Source organism: Lipophrys pholis (genome assembly GCF_963383615.2).
Source record: "Lipophrys pholis genome assembly, chromosome: 4".
In the NCBI taxonomy this organism is placed as follows: domain Eukaryota; kingdom Metazoa; phylum Chordata; class Actinopteri; order Blenniiformes; family Blenniidae; genus Lipophrys; species Lipophrys pholis.
Window position 1 is genome coordinate 17,224,082 of NC_137637.1, and position 17,736 is coordinate 17,241,817.

Sequence of the window (17,736 nt, forward strand, 5' to 3'; positions counted from 1 at the left end):
CAGGTTTCAGAGACGTATGTGATGAGAACTAAGTCATGTTTTGTCCTGCCTTCACTGGACTGATGTGCTCAGATGTTGTCTGATCCAAGGATTTATTAATTTTCTTTCTTTCCGTGATTATTTAGTGCTTCAGGATATGTACTTGTGTTGAACAACAAAAGGGAAACTCTATCTATTCATCTATCTATCGCTACATCTATCCATCTATCATATGTGTGTGTAATTTTCTTAATCTGTTGTGCTTAAGTTTATTGTTATAAAATAGAGGACATGTAAAAAAAAAAAAAAAGTGTTAAAAGGGATATTTTACACATTATGTTTACTGGCTCCCCTTTGTTGCAGTGTTGTTGAGTGTCAGGTGCACCTGTCACACACACACACACAGTAAACAGTGGGCTCTGCTGTGAAACCCAGTCACCTGGCATGTTAGCCATGCTCACCATGCTAAAGCCGAGTCGGTCCGAGTGGATCTGCTGTTGATCTGGCTCCGCTCCGCTCCTGCTGTGTCTCCTCTCTGTCTGGAAACTACCACAGTCCAAGTCAACCACTCATAGTGAGGACGCTAGCATTCGTTTGGAGGTTTCAGGTGCCGTCCGTCGAGCTCCAGCAGTGTTTTGAATCGCAAAATAAGTATTATGGTAACACATTTGAACTTAAATAACTGAATATAGTGTGACGAGGACCATTATGAGGTAAAAGGAGTGTGAGTCATGAGTAACCTAAGCAGCGCCACGAAGGAGGGGCTGATTATTCCCCTTATATACCTTTGTGGTACCACTCCCTTAAGTTGGGCACGTCGGCTGATAAGAGCACTGATTGCACTCAAGGTTCCTCATTTCAGTGCGTTGCGAACACCTTAAGCCCGTGACGTGCTCAGCGTGCTGAACCTGGACACATCCTGCCTGAGAGACTGTCTTCAGTGGGTCGTCGTTTGCGTGAGTAGGGACTCTTTATTTGAGCTTTGAGGCAGCGGCGGCGGGATGAACTGAAACCTGCTGTTAATTTTTAACCCTTCCTTTCCCCTCTGAGCCCTGACCCTTTCCTCTGCTCTCCACTGCAGCCCCCCTCCTCCCCCTCCTCGCCGCTCGTTCACTGATGGTAGAGTTAAGAAAGGCAGTTCCTGCCTGGCAGACAGTGTGTTTAGGTTGCCCTCGTCCTCCTTTGCAGCTTCTTCTTTTTCTGTCTTAGCTCTTCTCCACCTCTCCGGTTGTACTGTTTTGTCTTTTTCTGAGGTACGTCTCATCTCTTGTGTCACGTCAGCTGTGGGTTTGTCTCTCTTGACCCAGGGTGTAATTTTAGGACGGGACTCCAGTGCAGAATGTGCTGGTGGACACACTGTAGAAATATCTATGCAATATCATCAGTACTTCTTAAAGAATATTACACTTAGTAGTTGTTGAAATGTCTTTCAGCTGGTTTAAAGATGGCAGCACGGCTCATTTACAGTCTCTACTTGGTATTTACCGGATACTTATGTTTTCATGCTCATTTCCTTGATTGAGTTTGTCACTACTGAACTCTTTATGTTGATATTCTGAGAAACTTACATTATTAAAAAGCAATATCCGTTCCCAGTTATTCCTACTTGTTAGATCAAGTTTGGGTTTTAATTTAGGATCTTATGTTTTAGGACTTGTGAAATTCTGCAGGAGAAACTAAACCCTTCTCTGGTGAGTGAGCGTGCTAAAATAAGTATTCAGTAATACAGCCCGTGCTTCTTCATTAAATCCCTTTTAATGTTGTGTGTCCTTCTAGTTTTAAGTTTGTTTAAAAACAAATGATCTCGTCGCTGTTTTTCGCTCACTATACAAAAACTAACGAGGACGGTCGCTGTCAGAATGATAAGTATGTGCATGTGGACCCTGTTGCTGATCTGAGTGTACCCATTGGATTTAAAATATGTTTCGACTGTAGGCAGCCGAGGGTCAATGAGTAACTAAAGGAGTGGCCATGACAGCCTGCATGATTCAACTTTTACAACTGCACCTCCTCTGATGCACATGTGGTTTTCCTAAATGTTGCGAAAGAAGCTGTGATTATTCGGTGCTGCAGACATAATGTAGTGACTCACGAGTGCATGCTGAGTTTATATTTCTTAGCTGGAAGACATGAATACACACAATTTTCTACTGGGATGGTAATCAGTTTTGTGATCGCAATATGTTTTAGCAAAACTACTTCTCCAGAGTATAGCTTGATGGGATCCTGTAAATGTATGATGAACCAAAAACCTATTATTTTGTCATCAACCTTTTTACAAAAACAAAAAGATAAAAATAAGCGACTGTACACTATAGCTACATTTCCCACTCCTGTCAGAGGATAAATTACAATAAATACTTGTTTATTCTTCTGTTTATCTTCACCAAAGACACTTTTCATAACCTCAAGCCAAATTCTACTTAAAGCTAAGTTATTGTAAGTTTATTCTGAAAAGTTGTAAGTGATCACAAAACAGATGAGGGTTCATTTTTCAAGTCACTAAATAAACCAGCCTTCGTAAAAACCTGGCTGGACCGTGAAGCACTTAAAAAAGTCTGTTAAAAACAAAGTGTTGAGTCTAAAAATCAGGTAGTGGGAACAGCAGATCAATGATGAGACCGCTCACCCTCTGCATGCTCACCCGTCTGTCACCTTTTTACCACCAATAGTCTGTTCACACACTCTGTCATATATTGCAAGCAATGACAAAATTGAGAAGTTAAAAGAAAATGATAAGAAATCTTGAAAATTGTTATCGATTTATCAGAAAATCAGCCCGTCACATGTTAATAGATTTTGAAAGGATAACAATCTCAGTAATAATGGGTTCTTTCTCATAGTATTGTTATATACTACCTGAGTATGAGATTGAGGGTACAGTTTGAGGGGTTTTGTTTGGGGTATTTCCTCTTAATCATCCATCTTCTACACCACATGTCAGAACTCAGGTTCAATTCCCGCTGACTACAGGCAAAAAGCAGGGTATACCATACCAGCATCACAGACTATCACATTCACAGCACCACAAACGCATGGTTTTTGACTGTGGGATGACACTGAATTAACTGGAGAAACGCTGTGCACGTATAGGGACAACATGCAAATCAGTATTGTTACTATGAAGTAAAACTACTAACCGCTACACCACCATGTCCATATGTTATTGTAACAAAGTCCCTGATACTTTTTATCTGTTGTGTTCTCTAAAACTACTCAGGACTGCCTTGAAATAACACTAAACCATGTCACTGCAAGTGGACTAAACATCAATGGTTAAAATGAAATTTGATGTAACATTGTGGAAGTACAGTAGATCTAATGGTGTTTTCTTTTTTTCACAGATGCTTTGTTGGCGGACCTTGAGTCCACAACTTCCCACATTTCCAAGCGCCCACTCTTCCTGTCGGACGACGCCGCATACTCCGTCCCGTTTGGAGGTCAGCCCGAGCAAGACATCTGCTCTCCCCCCCAAGTCCCACCCACGGCCTCAGAGCAAACTCAGAACGGGATAGATGAAACAGAGGTACGGGCAAAGATTACTCAAAGGGAAGAATTGCTTGATTGACTCATGCCTGGAAGTGTGCATTACTTGCTGGCAAGTTCTCTGGTGTTTCCCTTAAGTAACTTTACTACCTCCTTCCAGCCCTGCAGCCCTGCTCAGAGAAGTCCCTGGTCTCAAGAGAGCTGCAGTCCAAGCCAACCAGTTGGTGAAGAGGACCACGTATACAGGTCAGGTCAATGCTCTAGTAAACTGCAGCATGTCGAACTGTATATTAACAATCTGATTCTAACTCCTTTGCTTTATAGTTGTATAATTTGACCTGACCTCGGTTTAATTTAGACTTTTGACTCTGCAATTCATTAGAAAAAAACTATACAAATGACGAAGGTTTTAAGTGTTTGGTTGTGAACATAGCCTTTTTTTCTCCTTCTTTGCACTGCTAAGCTTCCCTAATAAGCAGAAGAGTAGTGAGTCATCAGCTGCTGCCATGAACTCATCGTTGGGCAGTAACCTGTCTGAGCTGGACCGTCTGCTGCTGGAGCTCAATGCTGTCCAGCAAAGCACGCCTGCCTTCCCAACAGAAGGTGCACAGTGAGATTGCCTTACAGTTTATGAGTTTATAACTTGTGTTTTTCTCTGGGGAAATGAAGACGTAGGTGTCCATATCTGGCTCTTCTGTTTTTGTGGTGTGACCCAGTGTTGCCATTATTGGTTTTGTTGAGAGCCGGGCATTGTTAATTCATGAAGGGTCTCTATTATTCTTACTTTTCTATAATAGAAGAAGCAGCTCCGCCACTGCCTGCCAGCGGTGTCGTTCACCACATCCAGGAGAATGGACTCTCCACTGCTGGCCAAGGTGGTCCACCTGTGCTGGAGAAGCCCAAACGAGGCACCGCAGGTCGAGGAATCGAGGATGTACGACCAAGTGTAGAGAGCCTCCTGGATGAGCTGGAAAGCTCAGTGCCCTCTCCCATGTAAGAGCAAATATTGTTCTCATATTTGTGGGGAATAAATTATTGATTCAATGTGTAAAAGCAGCATCAACCCCATTTTATTCCCAGACCCTGACTTTTAGTGTATTATTTTCCTCTGCAGTCCCACACCACTGGTGGTGTCAGACGAACAAACAGATGGACAGGAAGACGCGCTATCACAACAACAAGCCAGAATGTCTGCTTCCTCAGCCACCAGAGAGCTGGACGAGCTAATGGCCTCCCTGTCCGACTTCAAAGTCCAGAGCAATGTGAGTGTGGCGCAGAAGTGGGCTGACATTGGGTGTTTGAGGTTTGCATGCTGGATGAAGGATAGTTATTTTCGGCATTGTGTGACTCTTCAGAACTCTGCAGGATCAGACAGTGACTTTCCCACATGTACAGGTTTTGTAATGCTCCACAGAGTCCTCCCTTTGGCCTGGCTCTGCCATTGAAGTGATAGTGTGATAGTGTTTGCTGCAGTCATAAAACATAACTATTCCATACTGTGTTTTCACATTGCATTGACATGACCTTTTCAGTTTAGTCTGGTTAAACGATGAAATGTTTTGAGTTTTGGGTGATGATGTAAGGCTTCTGTAAATGAGGGCAACAGTCATTTTCATTTGTTTCAAAGTTGTATTTGTTGGCTAGAAGTCTGCTGTCTGAAACTCTTTTCTGTCCTTCATTCTCAAATGATTCTCTATTCTCCTGGTCTCTTGTTTCCTTTCTCCCACCACTGTGTACGTCTCGTCTTTGTATGTACAATGCATTCATTACATCACTGCAACTGATTCAGTCTGGCTCCCAGTTGTCTGTGAATCAGGAACCAGGTGACCCTTTAACTGCAACCAATCCCCCAGTTAAACAAACGGATATGGAGCCATCTTTAAGTTCTGCCGCAGACCCCTTCCTACCCTCTAGTTTCACTACTCCATCATGTACTCCTCTTCCATTGGAACTCCACATTGATGAAGATGGTTGTTCGACCCGCACGTCATTACTCGCTTCCACCGTAGTCATTGAGTCATCTGAGAGTCTTCCGTATCTCCAGATCCAACAGAAGGATGACGCTAACAACGTCACTTCTAAGATCTCACAGTTGGAGCGCTTCAGTGTCTCCAGTACTGCTAAACTACCCAGTCCAACGGAAGTCAACAGTCCTACTCATATGTTGGTGTCTAAAGAGTCAACTAGCCCAGACCCTGCTGCCAAGAGTCCCAGTCCAGTTGTTGTTTCTAATAGCCCTGTGTCCAAGGCCCCCAAGAGTCCCAGTCCTTCAGATGTTAGACCTAAAAGCCCCGCACCTAAAAGTTTCAGTCCAGTTCCCATAAGTCAAACTCTGCAAACAGTTACAAAGTGTGATAGTCCAGTGACAGTGCCACATGCAGCTAGTCCAGTAACAGTCCCAAGGCTATCTAGTCCAATTCCAGTCCTGAATACCTTCAGTCCTTTCTCTGAAGGTAAAAGCTCTAGTCCAGTGCCTGCTCCAAGACTTTCAAGTCCAGTTCCAAAGATAGCAAGCCCAATAACTGTTCCTAATATTGCTAGTTCTCCAACTGTCATGAAAAGATCGAGTCCGGAAACTAAGTGTAGTTCTCCAGTAATACTTCCACGGCTCTCAAGCCCAGTTCCTAAGAGTGAATATAGCGCTCCTAAAAGTCCAGCTGCATTCATCAGAAAAACATACACAATTCCAGGTGGCAGCAGTCCAAGAGGTTCACCAATTCCACCTGTCACAGCTCCTTTAAGTAGTCTGTATACTTGTCCTGCGGAGAGTCAGGGAGGAGACGGACTAGCTCTAACATGGCCATGTCGGGAACCTTTAGTGGACGATGCCTTAGACAAACTCTTAAATCCTGATTCCTCTCTGGGGGAGAGCCATCAGCCAGCCTCTGGTATACCCAGAGATGAAGACACATCTTGGGAGGAGGAAGATGTAATTTATCCTGATCTTAGCCGAGAGGGGACCCTTACACCCATGACTGAGTCCAGCTGGATCGACGAGTGTTACACCCCTTCCACCTGCCCCGGGACGCCAGACGGGACGCTGGACCTGCCCACACAGCAGCCGTCTGCTGTCGAGAGACTATCTGCTTCTGGTCAAGTAGGAGACTCAAATCAACTCTCCCAAAATAAGCTCTTGGCAAGAAGCTAAGGAAGTTTTAAAGACTTGGTCTTGCTTTCATAAGTCATCATTTACAAAGAAATCTGTAAAATACTGGTGAAATAATTGCATCAGACAAGGAGCGTTTCTGTAGATGCTGGGCCAAACTTATTTTGGGAGAGCGTCCCTTAAAAGTGCTTGAGGAGTTGTGCAATGGTGGAAAGATGCAGAGATAAAGAAATGTGTCCCCTGTGGTGTGATGCATGTGGTGTCATAGTAGTTACAACATTGCTTGAGGGAGTTGTTTCCCTGTAGCCGCCATTCGTGTCTGATGTCGAAAGCTTTGCTGAAAGGATTTTTGCACACGTTCTCACTTGCTTCAGTCAGCATTGCTGCATTACTCACTGGGCCAGACCAATCATGTTACGCAAGTGTCAATAAGAAAGCAATGCCAAGAACTCCCATTAGGGGAGATATTTTTTATTTATATATTTTTGGGTAATGCATACATGTACTAAGGATGTACTGAGGAAACATACGGAATGTTGCATTGCTGACTTTTTTTTGGGGGCCTTGCTTCAGCATGTGCAGACTTTTGTGAAAGCATTTTGTGATGGACCACAGTTGTCCTGACATCAGCTTTCCAGCATGTCTCGCCACAACTCGTTCTGTGTAGGCTTGATAGTGAAGAGTGGATTCAGACTGAGGGCTGAGCTTGGCTTGAGTGTTTTTGCCACGTGAATGAGATATCCAGCACTGGGCCTCGTTCTGCTTGGGTTTGTAGCACTGGAATGGAGTTTTCTGGTAAATGGCACCATCCCAGCCTCCCATAGCTCCTTATCATCTACCCTCCAGCTTAAGTCGGTTATCCGCCGCACCAAAGAGACGTCCAATGTGCATCCGATGTTCAGGGATGGACTATTGAGACGCAAGATGGGACCAATCATTGTGAACAAAAACAACTCACAAGACCGACTTATTGAAGAGCTGCAAGGAAAACTGGGAATTGGGCGAGTGGAGCGTAAGCGCAAGCAGCAGCCAGACGATTGGCTCACAGAGGGCGTCATCGTTATGTCCAACCCACAGCGGAAGCGAGACGAGGGAATTCAGCCATCTGTGGATAAGGTAGACCCAACAGTGGAAACACGGTGTTTCACTGATGGTTCAGTTGATTTTAGTTCTACCTATTCCCGAAATGAATAACAGTCACTAAAGATTTAAATTTGATCATCTTATCAGATAAATATTTTTGAGGAGACCATATAAACACTTTGAATTTGTTTCACTTTTTCTTAATTTCTTTTTTTAATCCTAATCCTGTTTTTGTATCTTTTCTTGCTCTTTTCTTTGCTGTTTCCTTTTTTCCTTCTGTCTCCCAGATCATCCTCCCACCCGAATCACCCGTACCCCAGAGAAAAGTTCTGCCCCCTCCACAATCTCCCTCAGCGCCCAAAAAGCTACCCCCAGTCAAGCAGATTCCTCCGCCGCTACCTCCTCCCCCTCCTACTCCCCCTCCTCCTCGAGAACCCACCCCTCCGCCCCCCAAGGAGCCCACTCCTCCCCCCAGGGAGCCCACACCGCCCCCTGTCCGGCCCCCTCCATCACCTAGCCCCCCACCCAAGCCTGTCACGCCGCCCCCGCCTCCCAGGGTCTTTGTATCAGTGGGTTGTCAGACAGAATACGACTCCATCTTCCCTCCGATGCAGGCATGGATCAGCTCTCCTCATCTCTGCTCCTCCTCCTCTCACGCCTCACTCTCTCTTTCCACTTTCACTCACTTTCTTTTGCACCTCGAGTTGTTCCTTTTTAACATGTTTACTTGAGTTATTTGAGTCCTGTAGTGCTTGTGTGGTCACACTGGCTCTGTTTTTGGGCAGGTAGGCCCGTTAAAGCTTTGTCTGAAATCCAGCCAGTCCAGGTTACGAGGGGCACTGACATTCAGGCTGGAGAGGCTGAGCCTCTCTTCTAATTCTGACATCTGATGGCGCCAAGAGCACAGTGTTCAGAGTGGTGGTGGAGAATTTAAGAGCTTAGGGGAGAGCAGAACGTAACTCCCCCGATGTTCCCGTTACACTAAGTGTCCTGCCATGCAAAGGCACGGTAGGCTTGCGGTGCAACGGAAACCTAATATGCCACATGACAGCACAGTTACCCCACAATTATAGCGTGTCTGACAGGACTTAAGTCAACAAGTCTCATTAGGTTAGATACAGGCCTTGTTGAGGTCGGAAACCTTCTACTGTCACACTTGTTAGATTTCATTGTGTCTTTATCAAGGTGATTCGGTGAAGATTTGGCATAAACCACTGGCATGGGTTACCATAAGTACACATTACAAGAGGCATTGTATTTATTTAAAGGTTAAAAAGGTCATTCGTGTGCAGTGTTACATGGATGTGTGGAAAGAGTGTCAGAGAGAATATGGGGTGCAGAGGTGCTATTTTCTCTCTCCGAGGAATGCAGGAGTCATGAAGCTCCAATATCCACACCATCTGAGAAGGTCTGTGTTTGCTCACAGTGCAGACGCCAAGCGCATACTCTCACACAATGTTGATATCAGAGAGTCATTATGAAGGCCTGCACAAGTGGATGATGAAGTGGGCTGAGAGACTTTTCCTTGGTTATTTGGTTGGATGGATTTTCTCGGTGTTCGTCTCACTTCTGTACGGCAGAAATACAAGAAATATTTCTGTGTCTGGATCATTGTTAGATCTGAAATGTTTGCGGAGCGCATCTGTCAGCTTAAAGCACAAAACGAGAGAGATCTTGCATAGTTCAGAATAGTGCTACTGCCGTGTTAGAAGCAATACAAAGTGGCAGAGATCCACTGTACATCAAATACAGCTACAATACTCATGTCATGGCCTGAGGTAAGTCCTGAAGAATGACGGCATACTGTGAGTCAGAAAACCTAAATAAGCAAAGAGGAACAGTGGTCATTAGAGTCACACAAACACTGACTGTACAAACAAGGATCATAGAGCTGAATAAACACTTCTGACCGATTATCAACAGCTTCTTTATTTGAAGCATTTAAAGGGTGCACTCTATTAATGTTTCTTAAACCAATCCTTTTCATTTCCGTCAGATCCAGTCACAGGGAAAGACTTCTCCAACGGCTCTGCCTAAACCCGCTAACAAGCTGGACAACATGCTGGGAAGCCTGCAGTCCGACCTCAACAGACTCGGAGTCCAGACGGTAGCGAAGGGCGTCTGTGGCGCCTGCAAGAAACCCATCGTGGGACAGGTAACCATGCCATCCACTTGTAAACAAGCACAAACACTTACCGTCTGTACACATACAACATTTTGACTTTTTTTATAGAGCGTGGGTTGCAGGCTTTCATTAGGAAGTGCCAGAGAGCCTTGAGGGGGCAGGGGGATGTCAATCCCAGCTTGTTTTCTTTTGTTGTTTTTTTTCTTGTAATTTTTTACAAAGTGACGAGAAAGTGAAATAGTTTCCACATGCACAGAAAACCCAACTGGCTTATTGCAAATTCACCATGGCAGCGTTCTAATGATGTGATTAAAAAATTATAATTTTCGGATTTAATGGCTCAAATAAGTTGGGTTGTGTAAAGTTAGCTCACATTACACTTATCATGAAGTCTGCTCGTGCTAATAATAACTCTCAATATCTAGAGCTCTGTCAGCCTTTACTTTAAATACACCTTTTGTACAACATCAAATGAATAAATCACAAATAACTGATCTAAGTTTTGTCTCTAACTGCTATCACCTCTTTTTGTTTATCGAATGTCTACTAGTGGATTTCTATTTCACTCTGTATGCTATCAGGAAAACAACTGAGTTTAAAGCACTGTAAATTCAGAGGCTAAAATAATGCACTGGTAAGAGCATGAAACATAAGCAGGTAAAGAGTGATGTTGTATTTTTGCTTTAAAAAAAAAAATCATTTCTCAGTTGTTTAGAAATTAAAAAGTGAAATCTTCTCCAGTGTGCAGTGTCATCCGGGTGTCTTGCATGCAGCGATTTCTTTTTTCTGCTGAGCCAGCACTTCTCCTTTGCTGCTTATTACACTTTAATGCGCTGTGTGTCCCCACACCAGGTGGTGACTGCCATGGGCAGAACATGGCACCCTGAGCACTTTGTGTGCACCCACTGTCAGGATGAGATCGGCTCCAAGAACTTCTTTGAGCGGGAGGGGCAGCCTTACTGCGAGAACGACTACCACAGCCTGTTCTCACCCCGATGCCACTACTGTAATGGACCCATACTGGATGTCAGTAATGCAGACATTAACACTCACACTCACAAACATGTTTACAGTCGGTGGGAAGATAATGATATTTATTTATTCATAAGTTAAGACCTTACTGGAAAAAGCACCGCATGTTGGAAAGTGTTTGTCTTTCCATAGCGGACAATCAATCATGCACGCACACACTCGATCTCGGAAGCAAATCAGTAATGCATCGCTTAATAACTTGTGCATTAATGCTTACAAAAGATTACCTTTCACATAAAGTTGTGAAGCAGCTTCTTTGCTGTGTCACTACGTAAGAACTTTTTTCCCCCATATAGCACTTTTTCAAACTAAATTTTAAACAACATACAGAATAGGAGCATTTAGTTACAGTCACAACAATGAAGAACTTACCAGAGATTTAAGTATAGTAGTATAGAGTTTAAGTGTGTGTGTCTGTGTGTGTGTGTGTGTGTGAAGTGACGATCAGTAATGGGGTTATGTGACGATGGTTTGAAGCCCCGGAGAGACAAAAGTCTGAATTTTGGAGTAGCTGTAAGCAAAAAAAGAGTATTCTATCTGAGACAGGAAGAGGGGGTATTGCAGTAGTCTGCATGCGAGGACACGAAGCTGTCGATCACAGTTGTCAGTTTGTTGAAGGGCGGATGGGAGTTTGAGTTTCTGTTTTCACTGGTACATCACTGAGGTGTGATTTACATGGAAGCTGCAAGCAACACAGTTGCATCATCGGTTAACCCATCATTTACATGATCTATTAGGCAACAGTGTAAAATACTACACCGCCGTGCAGCATTCCACAAGTCAAAATAATGTGTTGTTTTATTATGTTCAAAAATTATGTCAAATATTCGCTTGACAGTCGTTAGAATCTGCATTTTACACTTTGTAATTAAAAACTGGTTGAAACATTTATTCAATCATTCCATCAACTAGTCAAATAATCCCTGCAGCTCCATGACTGCACAGTCATTGTTATGATAGGTGATTATAAAAGTCTTCAGAACTCGTTAAACTGTCTGTAACTGTTATTATACAGTCACAATTATTTGGGCTCACTTGAATTATATTGCACCTTCATTATAACTATTTCTGCTTAAAAACAACTGGATGAAAAATAATATAATATGATATCAAATTGTGCCTAATTTCTCTTGATTTGTTAGCACACAAGTGGACAAATGGTTCTTCCAGCTGTTTATAGTAAATAATTTAACTTCTAAAATGAAAAATGAGAGCCTGATATCTCGAAGATATGGATTCACCTGAATCATATTGGCCTTTACTAATACAGTGGAATAGACATAAACAACGATGATTATGAAAACTTTAACTTGCACGATGATCTCGTCTGCACATTGTCTGCATTTCTTGCTTCAATTGACTGTACAAGATGACGAGCATTTAGAAGGAACGTAACGTAAAGTAACGTTTCTGATCATACACACACTTGAAAACTTTACATTTAGAATTTTGAGAAAAGAATTGAGAATTTAATCTCAGTATTCATATATCATCTTCCTTATTATCGTTGTTATTTTACCAATTTTGCAATTTCAAGGGAAAGAGTTTGCATTTCTGAAGATATAGAAGAAACGTTCGACTTTGTTGCTCGCCTATATTAAATTCCTCGTCAGGACTTTTGGAAGTTGCTTACGCGGCTTTCCTACTGTAATATTTTTTTCATTGTGGCATATGCACTTACTCCAAGTATTCAGTTAATGGGATTGTGTTTCTTGAGGTCACCCTCCTTTTAGAAAACACTCCCGACAGTACTGCTCCCCCTGGTGGCCTAATTGCTTCACTGACAACAATTCAGAGCTGCATAAAAGCAGCAGTTGGATGTGTTTAAAACTCTTGTCTTACATGATCAGCGCGGTTGTGTCTGAAGCTGAAGCTGCCGAGAAACTCTTTTATTCATATAGCAACTGATCTGCCCTCCTCTGGTCTCTGAATGACTGATGTGTTTGTCTGTCCGTCTTCTTTATCCAACTCATGTCGGTCTCCTCCATGATGACAGACTAACCTGTTTACATGTTGATTTTACTGCAGTGCATCATTTATTCTCCTTGTTAATTGGTCCCACATCGATGTGATTGTGGAAAAATTGACTGTTTGCGTTTGCTTTGCTTTTGCAGAAAGTTGTGACGGCTTTAGACAAGACTTGGCATCCGGAGCATTTCTTCTGTGCTCAGTGTGGAGCCTTTTTTGGACCAGAAGGTATCAGTCGTGATCTCATCTCTTTCTGAGCTCTTAGTATTCAAAGAGGCATGCAGTATGAGTCAGAGTGTGTCTCTGCTGCGCTCCAGGTTTCCATGAGAAGGATGGAAAGGCGTTCTGCAGAAAGGACTACTTTGACATGTTTGCCCCCAAATGTGGCGGCTGTGCTCGCGCCATCCTGGAGAACTACATCTCTGCCCTCAATTCACTGTGGCACCCCGAGTGCTTCGTCTGCAGGGTGAGTCACCCCTGCAGTTAAAGTGAGAACAAATCATCTGCCGCTGGCGTTTTGCGTCAAAACCATCTTCATAAATTTCCCTCTGGTGTTTCTCAGGAGTGCTTCACGCCATTCATAAACGGGAGCTTCTTCGACCACGACGGCCAGCCGTACTGCGAGGCGCACTACCACGAGCGGCGCGGCTCGCTGTGCTCGGGCTGCCAGAAGCCCATCACCGGCCGCTGCATCACCGCCATGGGCAAGAAGTTCCACCCCGAACACTTTGTGTGCGCCTTCTGCCTGAAGCAGCTGAACAAGGGCACCTTCAAAGAGCAGAACGAGAAGCCCTACTGCCACGGCTGCTTTGTCAAACTCTTCAGTTAGGCGGCATGTCTCTATGGAACGGCGTGTGTGTGTGTGTGTGTGTGCATCGACACAATTTATTCAGGCGTTAAAACGCAGTCGTCACACGTTTCTGTGCATCTGTGAGTTCCTGTGTATCAGAGGGATGGTGTTTGTCCAATCGCGTCATAAGACTAGTCAGAAGTGTTTGTGTTTATCGACGGTTAACACTGAAAGGACTTCCCTGGCTGTCCGACCTCTCAGGCTTGGCATATCACACTTTTACTAAAAAAAAACTATTTCAAAAGAGCCCAAAGAGATTTTTTTTTTTTTTACCAAGACTTTTACTCCTGTGTGCAATAGGAATTGGGGGGGGGGTGCTACTTTCCCCTCACGTTGGTGTACATACATAGTCATACAAAAACCTAGTGGAGTGCCCTGATTTGTAAATGATTTCACTCCCAACGCAGGGCAAGACCTTGCACCAAGATGGTGGTGAGCTTACGTTATGGTAGTTTTATGGAAATATAAGACAGTTGCTTGATTGCATGGACCATGGAGCGTTAACTTGAGCCGATTTAAAGTATGTTGAGTGTTGAATAACCAGTGCTTGGCCGGTGACACTTGACAAATGTGTATTTTTCTAACTTTGGAAAACTATTGAGGTGCCATTTAGAATGCCTATGGTAACACTCCACATGTCCAGGTCCACACTGAACCATCTCAACACAATACCACTCCACCGTGTCTGCACACTTTGACAACAGATCTCTTGATGAGACCATCGAAAGGTGCATTTTAAAAGTGAGTATCATCAAGATACTCATTTTTATTTTTCTACAGTTTTCCTATGAGAGTGAATTCAAGCGTTTCACTTCCATTTGTGATCGTTTCTAAACGGTTATGAAAGTGAGGTTTTACATCAGAGAATAATCATATCAAAGCCTGTTTTACTTAAACATTTCGTCTTCTGCGCGTTTTGTAATTTTAACTCATAGCCTAAATTGTTGCAACGAAATATATCAGAAATTTTTTTTACAATAATGCAGCGTACCGAGCTAACGTTTGAGGCAGGTGAGCAGGCTTTTAACAAAATGACATGAAAATAGTGATAAAGGCATTAAGCAGCAGTGTTTGTAGAGACCGCCCCGTTATCGACAAAGTAGCATTTTGTGTCAGAATAAAATCCTCCATTTATGTAGTCGGGTTCATATCCTCCCCGTGCAACCCCAACAGACTTTATTCTGTTAGGATCAGAACTCCACACCATCAGAAGGTAGTTTCGATAAACGCTGCTTATTTTTCTGCTGCCAAACCAATTAGCAGCCAATCACATGTTGGATATGAGCCTTCATTGTACACCTGTTTAAAACTTTAGCACAGTACTGTCTGCACTGCCGTCAGAAAAAACATTAAACTTGTGGTGCAAATGTGAAGAAAAAAAACTAAACTAAAAGTACATTTTCTTCGCTACATCTTGTATTTTCCTTTATTTGTCACAAATAATTTAGACAAATCTTATTCAGACTGATGCTTCCTAGTGTACTTCTGTGCATTCATCAGGAGATTAAATGCGCTGGCCAGGCCGAATAAGACTTTTAAAATGTGTTTGTGCCGTTTGTGATCAGAAGCATGCTAATCTGTGTTATGCAGAGTTTTATCAGCACCAGCTGCCAGTTGTTGTTACAATCAGAATTGAAATTTATATACCAGTAATGCGCTCAACTTTGGGACAAAACTGTGTTTTGTCGCTGTTTTAATGGAAATTTCTATATTTTTGAGCTCTTGTGGCTCGCAATTAATATGCAAAGAGCTGGCTCTAATGACATGTAGCCGAACAATAGTTGATCCTGGTCTCATTCCTTCTCACACACTCACACTCACACACACACGCGTGCGTACCCGCTTGGATTCCAGTGTGTCAGATGTCGGAGGAAACGCTGCCTTTGGTATTTTTTTTATAATGAGTCATGAACTTTGAGCCTGCCGTCCCAGTGCAAAGCTCACTGAGAGAAGCTGGACGTTGGTGTTTGCTGGTCAGGAATCAGAATATGAAGCCAAGCCTTCAGCAGAATTCACAATGTGACTCTCTTCATCATCTTGGTGTCGATTGTACCAGATGAGTCGCCGTGTGCTCTCACTGTTTGTTTTTGACAAGATCGCTGTCCTTAATCTTGATCCCTGTGCGTGCAGAGCCGAGACCGTGTCCCATTGTTTTCATTTGAAAAGGATATTTGTTGTGTTCTTGTGCCAAAATGTGTCAATGCAATAAGGTCTTATACACTGTGGAGAAATCAGCCTTTTCCTGTTATTCAGCCCCTCAGCTGGACTGAACACTGGGAGGGACTTCATCTGCTGTGTCGCATCCTAATTCTGAACTGTACACTGTAATAGAGAAACCAAGGAGAAATCTGCTGCTCTCGAGTCATTGAGCAGACGGTGGCGGTGGTGGTGTTTTTTTTCGTAGCAGGCTCTGACTGATTCCATGTAGGGGATTGTGGCTGTCAGAAAAAGAAAACTTGTGTATGACATTTACCAGAATCCAAGTTAATTTTGCTTTTGTTTATTTCATTTTCTTCACAGTCTGTTGCCTTATAGATTTTGCTTCCCTAAAGGATTTCACAAGAAGAGAAATTAAGATCGAACACTTTTTTCCATCAATGTGATTAAATGAACTTTTGCGACATTCGTGTCACCGTTTATTATTTGTAACTTTCATCCCGAGCCACGGGTGTGTGTGGCTCTCTGTGTGGGTGGGGTGTCAGCCTGTGTGGATCCTGATTACTGATTGACTTGTGTAACTTCTGCCAATAAAAGATGAAAGTATTTATTTCTGCCACTGTGTGGTCTTGTCTTTCACTTTTGACAAAGAACGGACGACTCGTAATTTATAACCCGAGCCATACCCGACTTTGTATCGAGCTGGACCTTGATTATTTTTTTTTTTTACTCACAAAGAAATTCCACAGAATCAGATGCATGTAAATGTAAAAAGGTCTAAGGTTTACAGTACACGGAATCAGATGAGACGATGGCATAAAAACACTGGCAACAAAATGGATGATAGCATGTTGATTTAATAAAAACTGAAAAGGCCCTTTTGACACAATGGCCATTTCTTTCTTTTTAATCTCCAGGCGAGGCATTCTGAGTAACTGACTTGCCACTCAGAATGCTGGTTCAACCTTGCATCTCATTGTATTTATGTTGAGGTCTCATCGAGCAAGACAATGCACCCAGAATTGTTCGAGCACCTTACATTCATACACACACACCAGTGTATAAGCTTTGAGACAGTTTAAAATGGAAATACACATTATAAAAGAGAAGTCTGATCTGAGGTTTATCCCCTGACCCTTGTGTGGAGGTCAACTTGAAGCTTTGGAATCATTACGTAGTTTTGGCAGCTACTATAGCTTTAAGATTGGCATGATCTTGTTTGAATGTTTGAAATGAAGGCTCAATAGTCCAGCAGTCTGGATCTTTCAGGACAACAGCTCAACACAGGGACAGGACAACTCGTCTCCCGGCTGAGAGGAAATTGTGATGCAAACTCTGTGTCGCGTGAGAGCACGAAGCTTGTGGACGAGCTCCGAAAGGCACGGATGACTATCCAGAATTTCCAAGCGTTCCAGGTCCTGCAACTGGTGAAGACTTAAGAAATCCGCCTCCGGTACGTGTTTATGGCGAAGTGCGAGACTCCTCAGCTTTGGGAAGAGTTGTGGGATGTCAGCTGTGCGGGCCCCGAGATGCGAGGGCCAGGGGTCTATGTGCAGGTGGAGGAGATCTGGTACCTGCAGCGCTATGGTTGTCAGGTCCTCTGGGTGTAGTCCCGCCACACACACAGTGAGGCTGGTCACGGTTGCTGGAATGGAGGCGGCATACATCTTAACAGGTGGGCCTCTGACAACCACCAACGTAGACAGTTTAATAAAACTGTGCAGCCACGTTTGGAGATGACAGTCCTGAAATGAGCTTTGCTCTGACGTCCCGTGACATGTTTTCTTGTAGAAAACAGCCAGACGGCTCAGGCCAGGCATGAGGCTCATGACATCTGGTGGAAATGAAATATCCCAACAGTCAATGAGCTCCAAACTGGACAAGTCCGCTGTGGTGGTCTGTCTGCGTGTCCACTCAGACAGGCGAGGGCCTGATTTGGGATCTCTTTGA

General features: G+C 43.5%; 1 protein-coding gene across 1 annotated transcript in view; it reads left to right on the forward strand.

The window, feature by feature from the left end:
• pxna (paxillin a) overlaps positions 1 to 16,405 on the forward strand; it is a 31,868-nt gene extending 15,463 nt beyond the window's left edge. The window contains exons 2-11 of the mRNA XM_080461505.1: positions 3,324 to 3,505; positions 3,626 to 3,711; positions 3,929 to 4,068; positions 4,263 to 4,458; positions 4,580 to 4,727; positions 9,651 to 9,809; positions 10,632 to 10,805; positions 12,926 to 13,007; positions 13,097 to 13,245; positions 13,342 to 16,405. Coding sequence (XP_080317631.1) covers positions 3,324 to 3,505; positions 3,626 to 3,711; positions 3,929 to 4,068; positions 4,263 to 4,458; positions 4,580 to 4,727; positions 9,651 to 9,809; positions 10,632 to 10,805; positions 12,926 to 13,007; positions 13,097 to 13,245; positions 13,342 to 13,608 — 1,583 coding nt within the window. The 3' untranslated portion in view covers positions 13,609 to 16,405. The remainder of the gene's footprint in view (positions 1 to 3,323; positions 3,506 to 3,625; positions 3,712 to 3,928; positions 4,069 to 4,262; positions 4,459 to 4,579; positions 4,728 to 9,650; positions 9,810 to 10,631; positions 10,806 to 12,925; positions 13,008 to 13,096; positions 13,246 to 13,341) is intronic.
• The last annotated feature ends 1,331 nt before the right edge of the window (positions 16,406 to 17,736 follow it).